Here is an 18,846-nt window from a genome sequence, read left to right on the forward strand (position 1 = left end):
TTTGTCCTAAATCTGGAGCCAGGAGAAAGACAATAGCCAGTGACATCAACAAGATTAGCATAACGATGCGGCCATCCGATATATGCGAGGGAAATTTAATGGAAATGCATTGGAACGGGACTGGAGATTTTGTCCGAAATAGGCGAAATACGTTATAAAAAATCCAATATACGCAATGAATTTTTATTGGAAATGCATTACAGAAAAATCGGTTCTTTTTTATCTGTCCGTTTTGAGCGAATTTCCGATATATCCGAGTCCGATATATCCGAGGTTTACTGTATAACTTAATACGACCTATGATATGACTATAAATACTTCAGACGACATGCTTTGAAAGTCCCATCAACAAACAACAACAATGGAACTATCTTGAATTTATTGCGGATTTTTATTCCAGATTTTCGTTTCAGTACAATAGTAATCTGTTGGCTAATGAAGTAAACATACGTATGTGGTGAACCTTTCAGTACAAACAGTCCATAATCTCATTTAACATCCTTTGAATATGAAAAAAATACTTGGGAGTTGATGTTTGTCACTTCAGGAGGACACCACAGGTAAGGTGATTGTGAGGATCTGAGACAGAAGGAACAAGATAAATGAGTTGACAGATGTGTTTGAATTGTATTGTAAAAACAACATTGTGTTGACATAACATTTTTTATTATATAAAAAGTTAGTATTAAAAGTATTATATAAAAAGGCCACTCAGGCCTTACAGCTAGGAGTTCTATTCCACCCTCGGCCATCTCTGTGTGGAGTTTGCATGTTGTCCCTGTGCATGTTCTCCGGGTACTCCGGTTTCCTCCCACATTCCAAAAACATGCTAGGTTAATTGGTGACTCTAAATTGTCTATAGGTATGAATGTGAGTGTGAATGGTTGTTTGCCTATATGTGCCCTGTGATTGGCTGGCGACCAGTCCAGGGTGTACCCCATTTCTCGCCCGAAGACGGCTGGGATAGGCTACAGGTAGAAAATGAATGAATAAAAAGTTTTATACGGTTTTCAAATCTTGGGGAGCTTCTGTTGCTATTTTGGTGGCTAAGTTAACTTGTCTTGTGTTCCGGTTTAATTCCTTTAGCACATATATCATTACCATATCTTGTCTCTTTACACACAAAAAAACCTTAAACTGTATTATGGAAAGCAGGAAGTGAACAAATGTAACAGTTACTGATTGTAAAAGTGGACATGTGGAACTGGGAACTGATTATGGGATGCACTCAATTGTAATCTGATGCATGTTCAAATGAAATAAAACCATTACAATCAACAAATAATGATCACAAACTCGCCATCCATCCGCATCAACTTTACATGGACATTTTTGGAAGTTAGGGAGCTGAACTGGTGCAGTTTTATCGGCTGTACCTGAGTGCCGCTGTTGTACTGTGCCACGCTTGTGTCCTGGTCAACAAGGAAGGGATGGAAGATGTCAAGATGGTACAGAGAGGGTCTGGCTGTCAACACCAGGCGGTCCTCGCCGATGTCAAGGACCAGCGACCGTGATGAAACCTGGAGAGCCGACACTTAAATATAGCCGACTTTATACCTTGACATTGTTTACTCGCCTTTCTTAAATGGGTGAATATCAGTTTTTAAGGAGGCTGTTGAACCTTTTTTAAGTGTCTGAGTTAACACTAAAAAAAGCAAAAGCCACCCATCTCCATAATAAAACAACAAAATACAACTTTTTGCATTTTGCCTTCAATGATACAAGCAAAGTTGATTTACTTTTATTGCAATGTTGCAATATGCAGGTACCACTCCTATGTAGTGTGTCTGCTTTTATTTTGTATGTGTGTGTCTCACCACACCAGGCAGCTTTATTTCTGCAATGAGGTACTCAGGGACACCAGCAGGGGGCTCCACAAACATGGTAAATTCTGGTCTGAGGAGATAGTTGAGAAAGATGAACGAAAAGCACACAATTAAGTCAACGATTAAAACATTGAATTGTTTACCTTTTTGGAATAGAAGAGGAGGTCTCCCTAAGAAAAAGGGTGATACCATGTATAGCATCAATAAACTGAATTTGGTGTTTGTGGTGTGTTAACAAAATGAGTTACACAGAGAGTCCCATCACAGTGTGTTCAAGAGCGAGGGCAAACAGGTAACGCCAAATCTATTTTGAGATGACTCCAGGTGTAGCCTACTTAATACACATTGCACACTTACTGAGGTTGGAGCTCTTGAATAACTGGCCTGCTTTTCGTCCGAATGTTCTGCTTGTTGACCGACCCTAAGAACTTTCTGTTCTTCAGCACTTTCCATTCTGGGACAACACAAGAACAGGAGGCTTAACAACTTATCTGATATTATGCAATAAACAAACAAATGCACACTTACCTCTGCTAAGCGTCAGATTGTATTTGTTCTCTAAACCTTCCAAAGAAACCATGATAACAAACTGCTGGAACAAGGCTTCCTTCTACAAGACACACACATATATATATAGTCAAAATGATTTGTACCACTGAAACTTAAACATTCAATTGACATTTAATTAAGACAGCATTTCCTCGCTACAACGCGATTCACCTTTTGCTGAATTTTTTTAACAGCATATGAATGCTCATCGTGTTCTGTGTCCTTGTGGTATATTACAGTAAGAAATCTATGTTCCCTCTATGTTGTGTCTGTTATTGTATTTACCACTGCTTCATTAAAATCAGAAATTCTACTTCATGTTGATTACACTTTTTTGCCCAATGTGTGCCCGTTTTTCATATTATGACCTGTAGAACTTATCATAAATAATCACCAGCAATGCTGATGGCTATGCAGATAAGGCAGGTGTTGAAAATGTCCATGAGGGTGGACAGAGGGACATCATTTTCCATTGGCGCACTAGTAGAAAGAGTATATGATGAGGGGTGGGAAGTAGAGGTGTGTTTGAGTCTTCTCAGCCAACAATGTGGTGTTCTCAAAGATGTGCATGCCCAGGTCAAATGTCCATGGAAGATTGTTGTCCTGCCATCACTGGAGCACCACTACCATCAGCTCACTCCTGTAGTTGGCTTCAGCATTGTTAGTTATGTGACCCACTGTTGTGGGTCAGCAGTGGAAAAAGCGGTGGGCGAAACACATATCCCTGTGGCTCCCCAATGCTCAGCACACAACTGTACATTTTGTATGAGCTGCTAAGGAATGCTTGTGTTGACACAGCACATACAACTTCAGGTCCAGGTCAATAAGAACTGGATGGAGTGCAGCGGAAATGTCATCACGTAAGGACCAGTATGACCTGCATGCAAACTCAAACAGGTCTTTGGAAGGAGGATGGATAGATAAAATGTTCTTGCCTTATTACTTCTCTGATTCCAAGAGACATGTTGGCTCTTGTCGTTGCTGGGCCTGCATTATCTCACCACTTCACTTCACCACATAAACATGAAGTTTCATGGCTACATGCTAACACACGGCTCACTGTTAAGCCACAAAATTGCAAAATTTCACCTTTTTATCTTTTAGAATTAATCATACGAATGGATTTTTTCTTCCTTTAAGGAACAGTAACAGTATGAAAATGACTGTTAAAGAGAAAGAACGACTACCAACACACCTGGCACTTCTGGAAGAACTCCTGGTTGATGACAACGTCATACGCCGTGCATCCCTGAGAACCTGACACAAAGAGACTTTGAGTATAGGCATGATAAAAGACATATGAACTTTCTTTTATATATGTCACAAAGAAGACCACCTGTGAGTGCTTTTTAAGTTAAGAGTCTCCAAAAGTGTCCATGTAGACCAGAAAAAGTAGCTACATTTCTCCATAGTCACTCTAGAGAAGGCTGAATACAAAAAAAAATTGTCAAAACTGATCCCTCCTGCTACATCTTCTTATTCTCTAGCAGACAGTTGTGTATGAGGTGTCTTCAGAAGCAGCGTTATGATGCCATCTACTGTATGGAGTTGGATAGACAAGCGAAATTCGAAATGTGTTGCGGTCAGGTAGCTCAATAGCATTTTCCGGTATGCTGCTGTTTAGTCATGTCTCTCTGTGAAACTTATGACATAGCATCCCAAAAGTTGCTTTCTGTGGGTGATGCGGAATCGTAAGTTGTCCATTTTATTCACTAACGACCTCACATTAACGAGAAAAAGGCTGCGTAATGAGAGTCTGTGCGGTCTGCCTTCCCAATTACCTTTCTTTATGTACTCAACGGCGCTTTGCTGTGGTTACGAGTAACCCTCTTGTGCAAGTATAAGTCTTCTGTTCAAGTCACCGGTCCTTTTCCATTTTTAATAACACAAATTATGCTGAATTTGTATCAAAATAGCCTATTTACAACAAAAACAAAGACATTCAATGTAAAAATGTATGCTCAGTCGCAGCTGCGTGCACTCCTATTTAGTCTGAATGGTACAATCTTGATCCTATGTTATTTTCATATGATTCCACGGCCAATTTATGGATGATGGAGGCCACCGTCTCTGATTGGGACCTTCACAGTAGATGAATTATTTCTGTACCTTCCCTTACTCATGCTTGGTTAGTGACCTGCATGCACTGTGAATTGTGAGACCTCATACAGTATAGCCAGGTGAAGCAATGTGAATACTTTCTGGATACATTCATGAATGACATGTGACTGTGGTTACTTACTATTGTCTACTTCGGTGTGTGGCTCCCCAAGGCTCATGGGAACTCTGTAACCACTGGGATCTTCTGATTGGAGCAACTCCACAAGATCCTCTCTGGACAGCTCCGGTGGAGGCGGAACTGAGTTTGACTGACAGATGTTGACAAAGACCTTCTGTTTGTCAGTTTCTGACGTCGTCTTCACACATATTCCTGAGAGGCAGGACTAATTAGCGTGTGCTGCTTTTATCAGATGTTTGTGAAAAATCTGTGAAAAATCAAATCTGTTATTTGCTGTAATTTATTATATGAAGCTACTCACCAGGTTGCGGTCGGATCATTTTGGAGTCTGGATTTTCGGTGTGCATGTTTTCCATTGTCTAAAAGGAAAGACAGTACCTTGCAAATAAAATACAGTGAATAGTTTAAAAAAATAGAGTTATATTACCTGTAATAACAGCTGTTGATACAAGTCTTCTTGCTGCTGTAACTCCATTTCGGAGGTGAGGAGTGTTGAGTCTGTAGTCATGGTTTCATAGGCTGAAATTAGTCCTGTTGTTTCACAAAACAAATGATATTATGATTAAAAAGACTAAAATAACGCCCTGTGACATGAAACAAGGTCGTGCTTTTATAACTAAGAAACAGACACCCGCTGTCTGCATGTACAAATCCATGCAGGTACATGTATTTTATATTAAAATGGAAGGATGGAGTTTTTCATGTAGAGACATAAACGCACCTACTCTGAGACGTCACATTACACTAAAATCAAGTTTTGCAACAACAAAAGCTCAGTGTCCAAACATAAATGTAGTACATGTATGGAGATACCGTATGTTTAAACACAGAAGCAGTACAAGTATGTAAGTACAGGGTGGATAACTACGTTGCTACAGCAACTAGGATATACTTTAGCTTAGCGTTAGCTTTAGCATCACGTAAGTAGAAAGCAAGCAAAAGGCTTTGCCCCATATAGTTTTAAAAAACTGAACGGGTTCATATTCTGTTGTGAATACGATTTAAACGGAATAATGTGTATACATATAGCACTTGCCTATCTTCGACAGAAGTTGTATGTTTATCTAAAGCACAAACATCATCCGGCAGCGACTGACAAACGACGGTGGATTTACTGCACCTCAACCAACCTCACTTCCGGTATGGTTCCTTCAGAATAACGTTTTGACGCTACAGCAATTTTTATTCAAAACAGGAAATTGTTTGTTTTTTTTTTATTAATGGGTTAATTACCTAAAATTTCAAGTCAGTCCGACTTTTTCACTGGACTGGATTCAAGCTTGTGTGTTTAGTCGTTCAGGAGTGGAAGGAAGATTTTTTATTTTATTTTATATTTTTAATACTGTATTTACATTAAGCGAGTGTAGCTCAATAAATTAGAACATCATGCAAAAGTTAGTTGAATTCGTTCGTTCATCCAATTAAAGTCTCGGGACGTTTTTGCATTTCATTTGCTGATTAGAGATTCAACCACTTTTTTATTGAACTTTGTGACATCAAAATGAGTAAGAAATACATTTATGAAATATTTGTATGTGTGGTAGTGGCTCTATTCACTTTGTGAATTGAGCTACAGTGCTGAAATAAATGCACTTATTCAACCTTAATGAGACCTACCTGTGAGTATACATATACAGTAGTGTGATGTTGCATGCTTGTCACACTTGAATATTTCAGCTCCTCCAACAAATGCAAATATTAGTCAATGACAACACAACTGAACGCAAAATGATGTTTTTAAATGAAACATTTTATTGATATTATATAAATGACCCCAAGAGCACAGCACGACTCATCCAAGAGGTCACAAAAGACCCCACAACATTGAAAGAATCATAGGGCCTCATTTGCCTCAGTTAGGGTCAGTGTTGGCAGAGTTCCAAGACAAAAACCACTACTGAACAAAAATAACTTGGTCTTCATTATCCCCAAGACCTTTGGGAAAATACATTTCATGGTGAGGTTGGATATCAGCAACATAGAATTTCCACCCAAACAACAATAAAGCTTTGAAATGACTTTATTTTTTCAGTTGTGACACTAAGTCAGAAATAACTCAACATTTTGGGCAATTGAATTACTTACTGGTAAGAAGAGAAAAGTGCATTCCTTACACAAAAGCATGGTCTTCAAAAAAGAGACAAGAGGCTGAAAATATATAAAATCATTTGATCATTTCAGCCTGTGGCAAAGCACTGCTTTGCTAACACAAGAAGCCTAGTCTACCAATTTTATAGGCCTCTAAAGTTGATGATGGCATTGTCATAGAAACACAACAACAATACCACCTATTGTTAATTATGATCATTATTACAGCCTCCGGGGCAGTAATACTAGCTGCATGTGGAACATGCCAATACTCCACTTCACTGGAATGAAATGAAATGTGTTAAAGGGCATTAGGTTGTAGCTTAATGGTTGTGATGTACAATATACTGTAAGCTTATTTTTTACTTGAAATGCATTACAGGTAGTCCTCAGGACATGAACAAGTTACATCTTACGTTACGTCTTTTAGTGTAACTTAAAATACTTAAATTATAGCTAAATGAACTCCGAAATCCCTCACACTTTACATAGAATACATGAAGGACATATAAAAACATAGTAATGAAATGAGAACTCCTTACTTATATCCCTGTGGTTATCTTGCAGGCCTTTCTCCGTTCTTACATATAATATTTGCCCAGGGTAGTCTGGAAGAATTACCCTTCTCTTCTCCTCCCAGATCTCCTTGCATGCAATCCTCTAACATTCAATAATGTTTATCCTTAATGATGGTCACGACAGTCGAGCGCCTACTCTCTCTGACATTTTTATGATTTTCATTGTCACTTCCACGATTTTCTTTTTAGCGCATTGCCGCTCGGGAGACATAATGAAGTGTACTGATAAGCAATGTTGTTTGGCTCAGTGTGGCTGCATCAGAACAAAGTCTATTTTTCCTCCCAGCTCGTGTTTATGGACCAGAATGACATTCATGCTTTCATATTCCGAAACAAAAAACACTGCAAACCGAGGACCACCTGTACAGAAGTCCTATATTACAACTATTGTTACTTATACAGTAGTTATTGATGCATGCATCTAACCATGAAACCGAGTTTAGTAGGCATGATGATGTTTGTTCCATCGCTTCGCTCCACTTGAAGTGGAACAGAGCAAGTTTGTTGAAAAGAAAGGACAAAGGAATTCCAACAATTCATATTCATTCTGTCCTCTAGTGAGCCCCGCTGGCTGATGCTCCATGGCAACTTAAGTGTGGTCCATTCAATTGCAGTCTTGTGAGCACTATAACATGAGTGGAGCAGCACAGGGACTCCTTTAGAGTTATGTCTAGAGAAGAAAGAGACCAAGTTAAGTATCCTTCTATAATATCTTAACAAGATTAGATTAAAAACAGCTTCAATCAGTCCAACTGTGTTAAGAGAATTTTTACAAAGGAAAATTCCTGATTTAGAAATTGAATATTTGCATCGTTAAAGCACAGAAAACCTATTTACAACATTCAAAAAAACTTAGTTTTTGACATAATTAAAGTCCTCTAGAAATGAAATAGCACCCCTATAGTCACTTTTGCACTTCATTTAAAGGGCACTTATTATTCGTTTTACACTTTTCTGACCTATAAATGTTACAATGTTGTATTCTCACGTGACACAATGCCAAAGTTTCAGATAATGAGGCTTGTGTATTTGGAAGTGAACCCTGAAAGAAGTTTGGGAAGGTTCTGAACGCTCGCTCACTGTGACAGCCGGACTACCTTATATGGACGTGCCTGGGTACAAGCTGACTGGGATCAATCACAGTGGAGTGGGTGTGCCTAGAGGCAGGTAGAATAAATTGAAACAGAGCGTTTCCGAAAACCAAGGAAATACAGCTGGAATAGGTGCAGATTCTGGAAGATCTATAAAGCTTTATGTGTGGTTTATCTGTGTTGCTGCTCTGTAGGAGCATAATAGGTCCCCTTTAAGACACAAATAATACTTGCGCACCTGTGTGTTGCTATATACGTATGTGTTCCCTGGGGGAGAGAGAGAGTGGTGGACAGGAAGTGATGTCGGGGGTACAGAGCTGAGTTTCAGCATGTTGTGGGCCACAACAGTAGCCCGTGTTTTTATTATGTATTATTGTGTCTGTTGTGAGATCATTCAAATTTGCAATAAAAGCCTGTGGTGCCGCCGATCAAGTTTGGTGTGCGTGTCTCACCAAACAGAAACACTTACTGACACAAATGAACTACCATATAATAATAATAATAATAATACCAAAATATCTTTAATTTTTTTGGATGCATCTTCTGAATGCCTTATGTGTGTATTTTAGTTAGTTATGCATTTTTTATGCTCATAAATGCTTAATTTGTGTCAATAATACATAACATTTGCATGTTATGACTAATAATAGGCTGCATTCAACCACAAAACAATTATTAATTAATATATTTTTGAAAATTCTGACCACAAAGTGGTCAAGGACGACTGTACACCCTGTCATGGCGTACTTGTCTTATGACAATTTGCACCTGCATGACAATTAACTTTTGTAAAAATGTTAACCATGTGAAATCCATACAGGTCAATGTTAGAAGAGTCTCTGGTCGAACTTCAAAAACGTGTAATATTACCCGAATGAGATGAAGCTGTATATTTTCCTCATGTGAAGAGTCCACTGAGTTTGAATCTGTCGGTACTGTGCCAAACTAGAAGATATAACAGACATTAAAAATGCTTGTAAGAAGAGCAGCCAAGACGAGTGACACAACTTGTATTTTAAGCAGCAGGTGCTGATTATTGAAATGACATTCATCACAGCGGATGAAAAGTTGGTATGATCACAACAGTAACAGTAACACAGCGCTGGAAGAGACTCATTGCAAGTTATCATAAACACTTGATTGCAGTTGTTGCTGCTAAGGGTGGCCCAACCAGTGATTAGGTTTAGGGGACAATTACTTTTTCACACAGTGTCATTTGGTAGGTTTGTAGTTTTTTCTCCCTTAATAATAAAACATTTATTTTCAAAATCGCATTTGGTGTTCAGTTGTGTTGTCATTGACTAACATTTAAATTTGTTTGATGATATGAAACATTTAAGTGTGACAAACGTGCAAAAAAAGTAAGAAACCAGGAAGGGGGCAAACACTTTTTTCACACCGCTGCATTTATTTTTAAACAATGTAGACCAAATTTATGAGTGTCACTTAAGTCATTAAACTTAATGTATTTCCATTATTTGTGATTTTTCACCATTCCTGGGTGGTCTTTGGGTGTAACCCTCCCACCTTTGTGTCCCTGCACTTAGTATGTAAACAATGCTAGTCATAGTGAGGATGCATGACAGACTCACATCGATCCCATGTATTTGACCCACATTTGAGATAAGGCTGCACGGCGGTCAGGTGGTTAGCATGCAGGCCACACAGCTAGGAGACCTGAGTTCGATTCCACCGTTTGCATGTTCTCCCCGTGCATGCGTGGGTTTTCTCCGGGGACTACGGCTTCCTCTCACATTCCAAAAACATGCTAGGTTAATTGGCGACTCCAAATTGTCCATAGGTATGAATGTGAGTGTGAATGGTTGTTTGTCTATATGTGCCCGTGATTGGCTGGTGACCAGTCCAGGGTGCACCCCTGGGTACAGCTGGGATAGGCTCCAGCACCCCTTCGACCCTCGTGAGGATAAGCAGTATAAAATTAATGAATGAATGTTTGAGATACCATGAACTTTCCCAATCGCTTATCACTTATCATGTCTACTGTATTAGGTAATAGAAGTATAAAGGTGACTATATGGGTATTTTTTCATAGACAGGTTTGCATGCAAAAATAATCAATTCATTAATGGAAGTTTTTTTTGCTGAAAATCCATCTATCCATCTTCTAACGCTAATCCAAGGTCGGGTTGTGGGGGCAGCAGCCCAAGCAGGGAGGCCCAGACTCCCCTCTCCCAAGGTGTTCCCAGGCCAGTTGGGCGACTTAGTCTCTCCAACGTGTCCTGGGTCTTCCCCAAGGTCTCCTACCGGTTGGACGTGGCCTGAACAGGGAGGAGGCATCCGAACCAGATGCCCCTGCCTCCTCATCTGGCTATGTCAATATATGACATTTAATCATTTTCATATTTTCAGATTTGTAGTGTGTTACCTACACTGTTAATTAGGATCTTGAAGTAAAATATATAAAAAAGTAAAGTAAAAGTAAAAATATATATGCACTGAAAGGTGATTTTTCCTGCCTCACCTGCCATCTCCCGTCCCGTGTCATCTGGCGACGCATGTGAAAATAAACAGCCAGGGGCAAGACCAGTGCAAGAATTGAAACAAAGACTAATAGTATCTCCAGGGTTAAAAAGTCTGGGTAAAGGAAAGAGAAAAAAAATCCCTTATAAGCCCCTCCTTGTGGAAGTCACATCATACCATAAAAATACTTACAGTAGCTTTTACTTGCTTCACTCCCGGGATGTTGGCCATGTCTTATTGAGTTTGGCTGTGCAGTTATTGCCATCATCACAAGTGACGTTGGCAGTGGGGCAGTAGTTGTTGATGGCAGTGGTGTTGATACTGGTAGCAGAACAAATGTCAGGAAATTCAAAGGCAAAACAGTTTTTCGAATGATTATTATTTCCATATTCAACTCATTGCAATTCATTTTATATTAATTGGGTCTTGTTTTCTTGTTTTTTCATGTTTGCCAAACTTAAACGTTTCAGATCATCAAACGAATGTAAATATTAGTCAATGACAACACACCTAAATTACTCTTTTTATTATTAAGGGAGTAAAAAAAAAATCCAAACCTACATGGCCCTATCTGAACGAGTGATTGCCCCCCAAACCGAATCACTAGTTGGGACATCCTTAGCAGCAACAACTGCAATCAAGCAGCAAAACAGCCCCGGTCCATCACACTACCACCACCATATTTTACTGTTGGTATGATGTTCTTTTTTTTTTACTTTTACGCCAGATGTAATAGGACACACACCTTCCAAAAAGTTCAGCTTTTGTCTCGTCAGACCACAGAGTTTTTCCCAAAGGTCTTGGGGATCATGAAGATGTTTTCTGGCAAAACGGAGACGAGACTTCAGCTGTGGTTTTGGTCTTGGAATTCTGCCATGCAGACCATTTTTGCCTATTGTCTTTCTTATGGTGGAGTCATGAACACTGACCTTAACTGAGGCAAGTGAGGCTTGCAATTCTTTGAATGTTGTTGTGGGGTCTTTTGTGACCTCTTCGATGAGTCGTCACTGTGCTCTTGAGGCCATTTTGGTTGGCCGGCCACTCCTAGGAAGGGTCACCACTGTTCCATGTTTTGGCCATTTGTGAATGATGGCTCGCACTGTGGTTTGCTGGAGTCCCAAAGCTTTAGAAATGGTTTTATAACCTTTTCCAGACTGATAGATCTCCATTAATCTCAGTTATGTTTTTAGGCGCTATGTTTTTCACACCGGGCCATTTAGGTTTGGATTTTTTTCCCTCTCTTAATAATAAAAAGTTTCATTTATAAACTATATTTCATGTCGTGTTGTCACTGACTAATACTTTTGAATTAGTTTGATGATCTGAAACATTTAAGTGTGACAAACATGCAAAAGAAAGTAAGAAATTAGGAACACTTTTTCCACACCACTGTATAACTTCAACACATATTGGATTCTATTTTTGTTTGAGAAAAAGCTAAATAAAATTAAATAAAACAAAACAAACAAAAAAATAAAAGAATGAATAAATAAAAATGAAAATATTTTTCTATAAATAATACAATCATAATTTGTGAAAATGAATTAATTTCAAAAACACTTACCAACTTGCCTTCTTTCCTCAAATAACGGGCAAACACTTTCTGGAAAAAAATAACAATATAATAAAATTCCGAAATACTCTGAGCAAATTCAAAATTTAAACAGTGGAACTCATTTAAATCACCACATTTTATTTCTTCTGACAAATGGATCTGTTTATGTCGGCGTGTTGTTGTACTGTTAGCTTTTACCGTTATCGCTAAACAAGACATAAAGCGAAATTACCACAGAGGCTCTGCTAAGTCGGACATACCATTCTTTCGCCGTGCGATTTTCCCCAAATTGTTACATAACGCGGGTCTTTTATACTTTTCTTTTGCTAAAAAGCGTAGTTTATTTTGACACCAGAAGCTGTTTTCCTGTGTTTCTCCTACCAGTGTGCTGCTGAATTTACATCAAAAATACACTTGAAGTCTATCTACGAGAGACGCGCTTGTACTGACTTGCCAGACCAATTAAAATAGACGCGATTTGAAAGTGTATGACGATGTGAATTCAGCTTTAGTCACTAAAATTTGGTAATAATTCATGAATACATGACAGCATGTTAGAAAGCCCACGGTTTTTACATGTTTATGTCTTCACTACCTAATTATTTTTTTTATCAAACGTGAAGATTTTGTGGTCCTTGAACGCACGTTATAATAATATCTTCTACAATTTCTGATCCATGTAATAAAAAATAGTTATATACTCACCATATTCACAGCCTGCAGTGTAGGAGGAAGAAAAAAATGGATACACGGTTAGAACATGAATTCTTAACTGCCCCCAAAGTATATAGTGGCATTTAAAAAGAGTCAATAAGATGAAGAAATATTGACAAAATGAGTGGTGGATTGTGTTACCATTTATAGAGCTTTTGTTAGATTTCACTCTGGCAAGCAGACACATTAAGTGGTAAGTATGGACGGTGGCATTCAACACAGATTTACACTTGTCACTTTCAGTTTTGGCCTGCAGTGGAAAAAAGAGGTGAATACGTTGACACCAAACAACTTAATGCGATCATATCCACACATACAAATTCACTCACATCTCTGCCAAAGCAGTCTTCCAGCACATCGCACATCTGGTCTTGCAGACAGTATCGCTCTAATGTACATTCTGCCACATTCTTCAGAAAGAGACCAAGATAAAATAATGCTCCAAACATGAGCCTCTATTGAACAGCCTCGGCCCATTTCAGCACTGTTTCAGTAACTTACTGTGGTGTTCTCTGGGATCACAAGGTCGACCAATTCCAGTTCAGTTATGTTTTCCTGTGTGACGGAAGTAAGCAAATAAATGTGAAGCTCACGTAACCTTAAAGAATCACACAACAGTTGTAATACATTTAATGAGATTAAGACTGGAGGTACCAGAGATGAGGATGCTGAGGTTCTCATTGGGAGTGGCCAGGATGGATAGGATCAGGAAGAAGTACTTCAGAGGGACATTAGTCAGAGAGGCCAGACTGAGACGGTTGGGACATGTCCAAAGGACAAAGAGTGAATATATTGGTAGAAGGATGCTGCGTTTAGAGCTGCCAGGTAGGAGGCGTAGAGGAAGACCAAAGAGGAGGTTTATGGATGTAGTGAAGGAGGACATGAGAGTAGTTGGTGTGAGAGAGAGACAGGGTTGGATGGAGGAGATTGATTTGCTGTGGGGACCCCTGAGGGGAAAAGCCGAAAGAGGGGTTAGTCTAAAATGTAAACCCTGTGTTTTTTATTGTTCAATAGCCTGTCTTGGAAATGACGCGAGAAATGGTCAGAAGTAAGTACAGCAATCCCAGCAACCCAAAAGACACACAGCAACATGATAAGTGGATTTCAGCAATGTAGGATCCCTTCTTTAAAAGGGTTTTAACATTATTAGAGCCCTCCAAACATGAAATAACAGCCCTATATTACACTCATATTACCCAATATAGTAGACGTAATCAGTGAAAAAAAAACAAAACAAAGCCAGAAATAAAACTTGTGCTCTTGTGTGTTGTAATAAATGTGTTACGAACATGTGGACAGGAAGTGTAGTTGGGGGGTATGAGTTGAGTAGCCTGTGTTGTTATTATTATGATTGATCTTATGATGCTGTTATTATTGCACATGTTGTCATGGTTTAAAAAATATAAACATATATTTTAATTAATTCATTCATTTATTAAATAAATGCATAATTACACGCATATTCAAATATTATAATATTAATATATTATTATCATATTAATATTTTTCTATAAAATTAAATGTTTTAATTTTCAATTAATAATCTACTATTTATTTAATCAATAAATTAAGTCTTAATTGTCTGGTAGTCTTTATGCTAAGCGACAAAATACACAACTTTTTTCACATTTACCAGACATGTTTGGTGAATTTGCACAAAGTATCGAAAATCATATCAAAAACAACAAAATATGTGGTATTGCACGTCACTAAAAGTGCATGACATCATCAACAATGACGTCATATCTAGGGGGGAGTCCACGAGGGCAACTCAAAACTGCTACCGGAATGCAGCCCAAGAGTAAGAATAAACATGTCTGCCAAAACAGCAGTGTCTTATGACAACAATATGTGTATTGATTATTATTCAACCTTCAAAAAAGAATGTGTGCAGCAAAAATACAAGAAACATACCCATTCTTTCACAGTAAAGTATTCTTCACAGTTCTCTTGTGACAGTTCAACCAGGGTGGAAAACACCTAGAATGTCAATGGCATAATGAGAGTAACTGAAATACCGGCTACCACAATGACATCGTTTATACGTATGTACTATGACTAATACCATTTCTAGATATAACATATAACAATATGAAAACAACAGCGCACGGTCTATAATCCATTATCTGCAGTAACATAAAATACAATGAATTCAGATTGTTGCTTCTTCTGGCAATTGTATACTCCAATGCTGTAACTTACAATTAGACACAGGTAGGATGCCTGCTTCCATGTCATTCTGCTGCCGTGAACATCCAGGCTCACACTATAAAAGTAATAATACATTTTATTTGTATAGCGCTTTTCAAAATACTCAAAGACACTTTACAGAAGAATGAAGTTGAATAAAGCAAGTAAACAGAATAGAAGACACACTATAAAAGTAGAGAGAACATTCAGTTGGAGAAGTTTTGACAGCAAAACCAAGTAACCACAATAAAGAAGGTTTATATACATATATATATATGTATATACATATATATATATATATATATATATATATATATATATATATACATATATATATATATATATATATATATAGTATAGACTTGTATCATTGTACTTCTTCTCATCAGTTCAGACAGAGTGCCTCTGCTGGTTGCAGTCAAGTAGTACTTCAAAATATGAAATAGACTATATATGCTATTTATATATGATATAACTATAATTTCCACATAGTTTATTACTATTGTTTTGTCGATAGTCGCTTAGTTATCACATAGCCATTCGTCATTAAAGGGGACTTCTTATACACATTTTAAAGCCTTTGTATTGAGTTCTCGACTCCTATAGAGCAGCTATACAGTGTATTGTGTATAGTATACACAATAACCCGCACAGAAAGCTTTCTAGATCCTTCAGAATCTGCACCAGTTGCTGCAGTGTTTCCGGGCCTACTCCGCTGTGATTCATCAAACTACCCCAGCTTACTGTATGCAAACACAGCTTTTGCCTGGGCATGCCCATATAAGTCCGGGTTGTGCTGATGTCAGTAGAACAGACTGGCCAATCACATAGCGTGCAACCTTTCCAGACTGTAGGTTCCAGATTGTAATTATTTACTGATTTTTTTCCTATTTTTTTTTCAGATCTCAGCATGATGTCTAGCTTTTGAGGTTCTTTTGGTCTACAGTCTACTTCACTTTGTTATGTTTTTACAGTGGGGGTAATCACTTTTTCACACAGGGCTACGTAGGTTTGGAATTTTTTTCACCCTTAAAAGTGAAACTTATTTTCTAACTGCATTTTGTGTTAAATTTGTTTGATGATCTGAAAGTATGGCCGCAAACATGCAACCCCCCCCCAGTGATTTTGCAATCACATTTCTTACTGTAATTCATTAACTATCCAACACTGCTGCAACCCAGTGAGAGCAGATGAGGGGAAAGTCAAACGTTAACCACATGGAAGTGAAACTCAGATTATCAGATTATCAAAGTGACTTAATTAACCCTGTGAGCATCACCTCTCTAATGACAAGGCCTTCCCTGCAGAAACCTGGAAACTATTCATGAAACTGCAACAACGACTTCATGGCACACTTTATAAAGATGCAGTCCTGACAAAAGAAAAAAAAGCATACATTTTTATGTCTTAAATAGGATATGTTTTGTTCCAGGGTCCTCTAAATCATTATTTTCATAGTTTTACATGCATAAAAATATTTGATAAATGAACACTTGAGGTTAATTTTACCTTTATTGAAGATGTGATGTGATGGTCTCCAAAGACAGGGTGTGGCAGCGAGATCTACCACCACCACTTTCCTATTTTGACATGAGTTGTTTCTTGAATTCAGTAGCGATTTTCAGCAGGATAGAGCCAATGTACCAGCATTTTGATAAAAAAGGTGAAAAACACTATCAAATTCAGGTAATAACCCATGGAAGCTGCTAATGTCTCGCTGCCAGATCATGTCTTTGGGAACAGTCACATCTTCAACGAAGGTAAAATTAACCTTAAATGTTAATTTTCTCCCTTTCATTCATATGCAGAAACTGTTGTAAAACGTGTTGTTTTTGCTTTTCTGGTTGTTTTGCACGGTTGACTTTATTTTGTTGAAACATTCATTTTCCGTTTCATTTACCGCTTATCCTCACTAGGCGGGTGCTGGAGCCTATCCCAGCTGTCTTCAGGCGAGAGGCGGTGTACACCCTGGACTGGTCGCCGGCCAATCACAGGGCACATATAGACAAACAACCATTCACACTCACATTCATACCTATGGACAATTTGGAGTTGCCAATTAACCTAGCATGTTTTTGGAATGTGGGAGGAAACCGGAATACCCAGAGAAAACCCACGCATGCACGGAGAGAACATGGAAACGCCACACAGAGATGGCCGAGGGTGGAATTGAACTCGGGTCTACTTGCTGTGAGGCTTGTAGGCTAACCACTCCCACGCCATGCAGCCTTTGTTGAAACAATTGTATGTAATATGAGGATCTCTTTTGAGTTTTTTGTTAATTCAAGATGTTCATTAAGAGGACAACAAAAACAATTGGCTAATTGGCTAAAATGCTGACATTACATACACATTATTGTTATGTTTATCGCCATGTTTGCATGAATCACCAACTTCACACAGCTCATATACAAGAAATAATTACAATATACTATATATAAATAATTCAAGATAAAAGTATCAAGGATCACGCACACAAATACCATATAGCTGAATAATAAACAATACATATTGCAATAAATTCAAATCAATTTCTGACTTAAAATAATGTACAGCTTTAAGACCAGCCCATTTCCGGTTAAACAACACACACTTCGGCTTAAAATCCCGCCCACTCCAAGGACGGATAGCAATACAGTTCATTTAGTGGGTGAACAGATACAAATACAGATACAGATACTCGCGTACTCGCTCCCTAGTTGCCCCTACTACTTAAATGAAGGACATTACACAGCCGAAGAAAGCCATATTACATTATTGGCAATATCCTGACCAACACAAACTGACCACGACCCAACTTTAGGAAGGGCTTTCTAGAGACGCTCGCAGCAGACTTAGGTTAATTTTCTGTTTATTATTATTTTTAATTCATAAAATGATTTATTTCAGTCCAATTGACAAATATTTCTATTTTCAGGTTCTGCCTCACCCGCGCCTGCACGCCACTGATAGTATTTTACATTGTTGAATTTAACAGCTACTTAAGTTCTGTGTTGTTGTAGAATCTTTTTCATGTGTTTTATTTTCAACCAACTAAAATCTAAAGCTTGACGAATTTCAAAATACATAGAATTTGCAGTATCCCCCTAATGTTAATGTAATGTATTGTCAAGTAGTGAAGATGTTAGCTTCAGTGTATAGTAATGTATGCTAGGTCCAGTATTAAGACCATCCATTAGCAGTAGTGGACTTACCGTGTTTCGGCGTCGAAGAAGTGCGTCTGTATAGATCCAGGGGGGCGTACATCTTCTTGCGACAGTTTACTTTCACTTTCACATTGTGTCTGTCTGTATCCGATCCGCTAAATGAAAGGCGGTCCTCCTGGGATGTTGGTCATTTTAAGCCGAGGGACCCTTGGGCGCGTGCAAGACCTGACAAGACGACACAAGGCAAAACAAACACATATGGACTTTGCCTTTGGGGGGGGGGGGGGGGGGGGGGGGGACGCCCACAATCACGCCCATAAACACACACAGGCAAATTAATATTGTTGGACCACCTTTTGCTTTATTTCTTTAAAAACCACAACAGTGTT

The 18,846-nt window shown here is 38.4% G+C and overlaps 1 protein-coding gene across 8 annotated transcripts; it reads right to left on the reverse strand.

Annotated features, from left to right (window-relative positions):
• Positions 1-434: 434 nt before the first annotated feature.
• pih1d1 (PIH1 domain containing 1) lies at positions 435-18,700 on the reverse strand. Of its 8 annotated transcripts, XM_058048820.1 has the most exons (13): positions 18,506-18,524; positions 15,324-15,387; positions 15,036-15,101; positions 13,776-14,068; positions 13,623-13,676; positions 13,451-13,531; positions 13,113-13,371; positions 12,417-12,455; positions 11,045-11,173; positions 10,854-10,966; positions 9,242-9,316; positions 8,378-8,437; positions 6,323-7,950 (listed from the first exon to the last, which is right to left on the reverse strand). In XM_058048820.1, the coding sequence occupies exons 4-12, from the start codon at positions 13,800-13,802 to the stop codon at positions 8,414-8,416; spliced, it is 801 nt and encodes a 266-aa protein (XP_057904803.1). In that variant the 5' UTR covers positions 13,803-14,068; positions 15,036-15,101; positions 15,324-15,387; positions 18,506-18,524; the 3' UTR covers positions 6,323-7,950; positions 8,378-8,413. The 8 variants fall into 8 exon arrangements, with proteins under 8 accessions (XP_057904798.1, XP_057904799.1, XP_057904802.1 ...); XM_058048817.1 differs by lacking the exon at positions 13,776-14,068 and having other exon boundaries at positions 6,325-7,950; positions 18,506-18,674; XM_058048815.1 differs by lacking the exons at positions 6,323-7,950; positions 8,378-8,437; positions 9,242-9,316; ... (7 more) ...; positions 15,036-15,101; positions 15,324-15,387 and adding exons at positions 435-579; positions 1,377-1,520; positions 1,818-1,896; ... (5 more) ...; positions 4,916-4,973; positions 5,042-5,145 and having other exon boundaries at positions 18,506-18,700.
• Positions 18,701-18,846: the final 146 nt, after the last annotated feature.

The sequence above is a fragment of the Doryrhamphus excisus genome, chromosome 15, assembly GCF_030265055.1.
Source record: "Doryrhamphus excisus isolate RoL2022-K1 chromosome 15, RoL_Dexc_1.0, whole genome shotgun sequence".
In the NCBI taxonomy this organism is placed as follows: Eukaryota; Metazoa; Chordata; class Actinopteri; order Syngnathiformes; family Syngnathidae; genus Doryrhamphus; species Doryrhamphus excisus.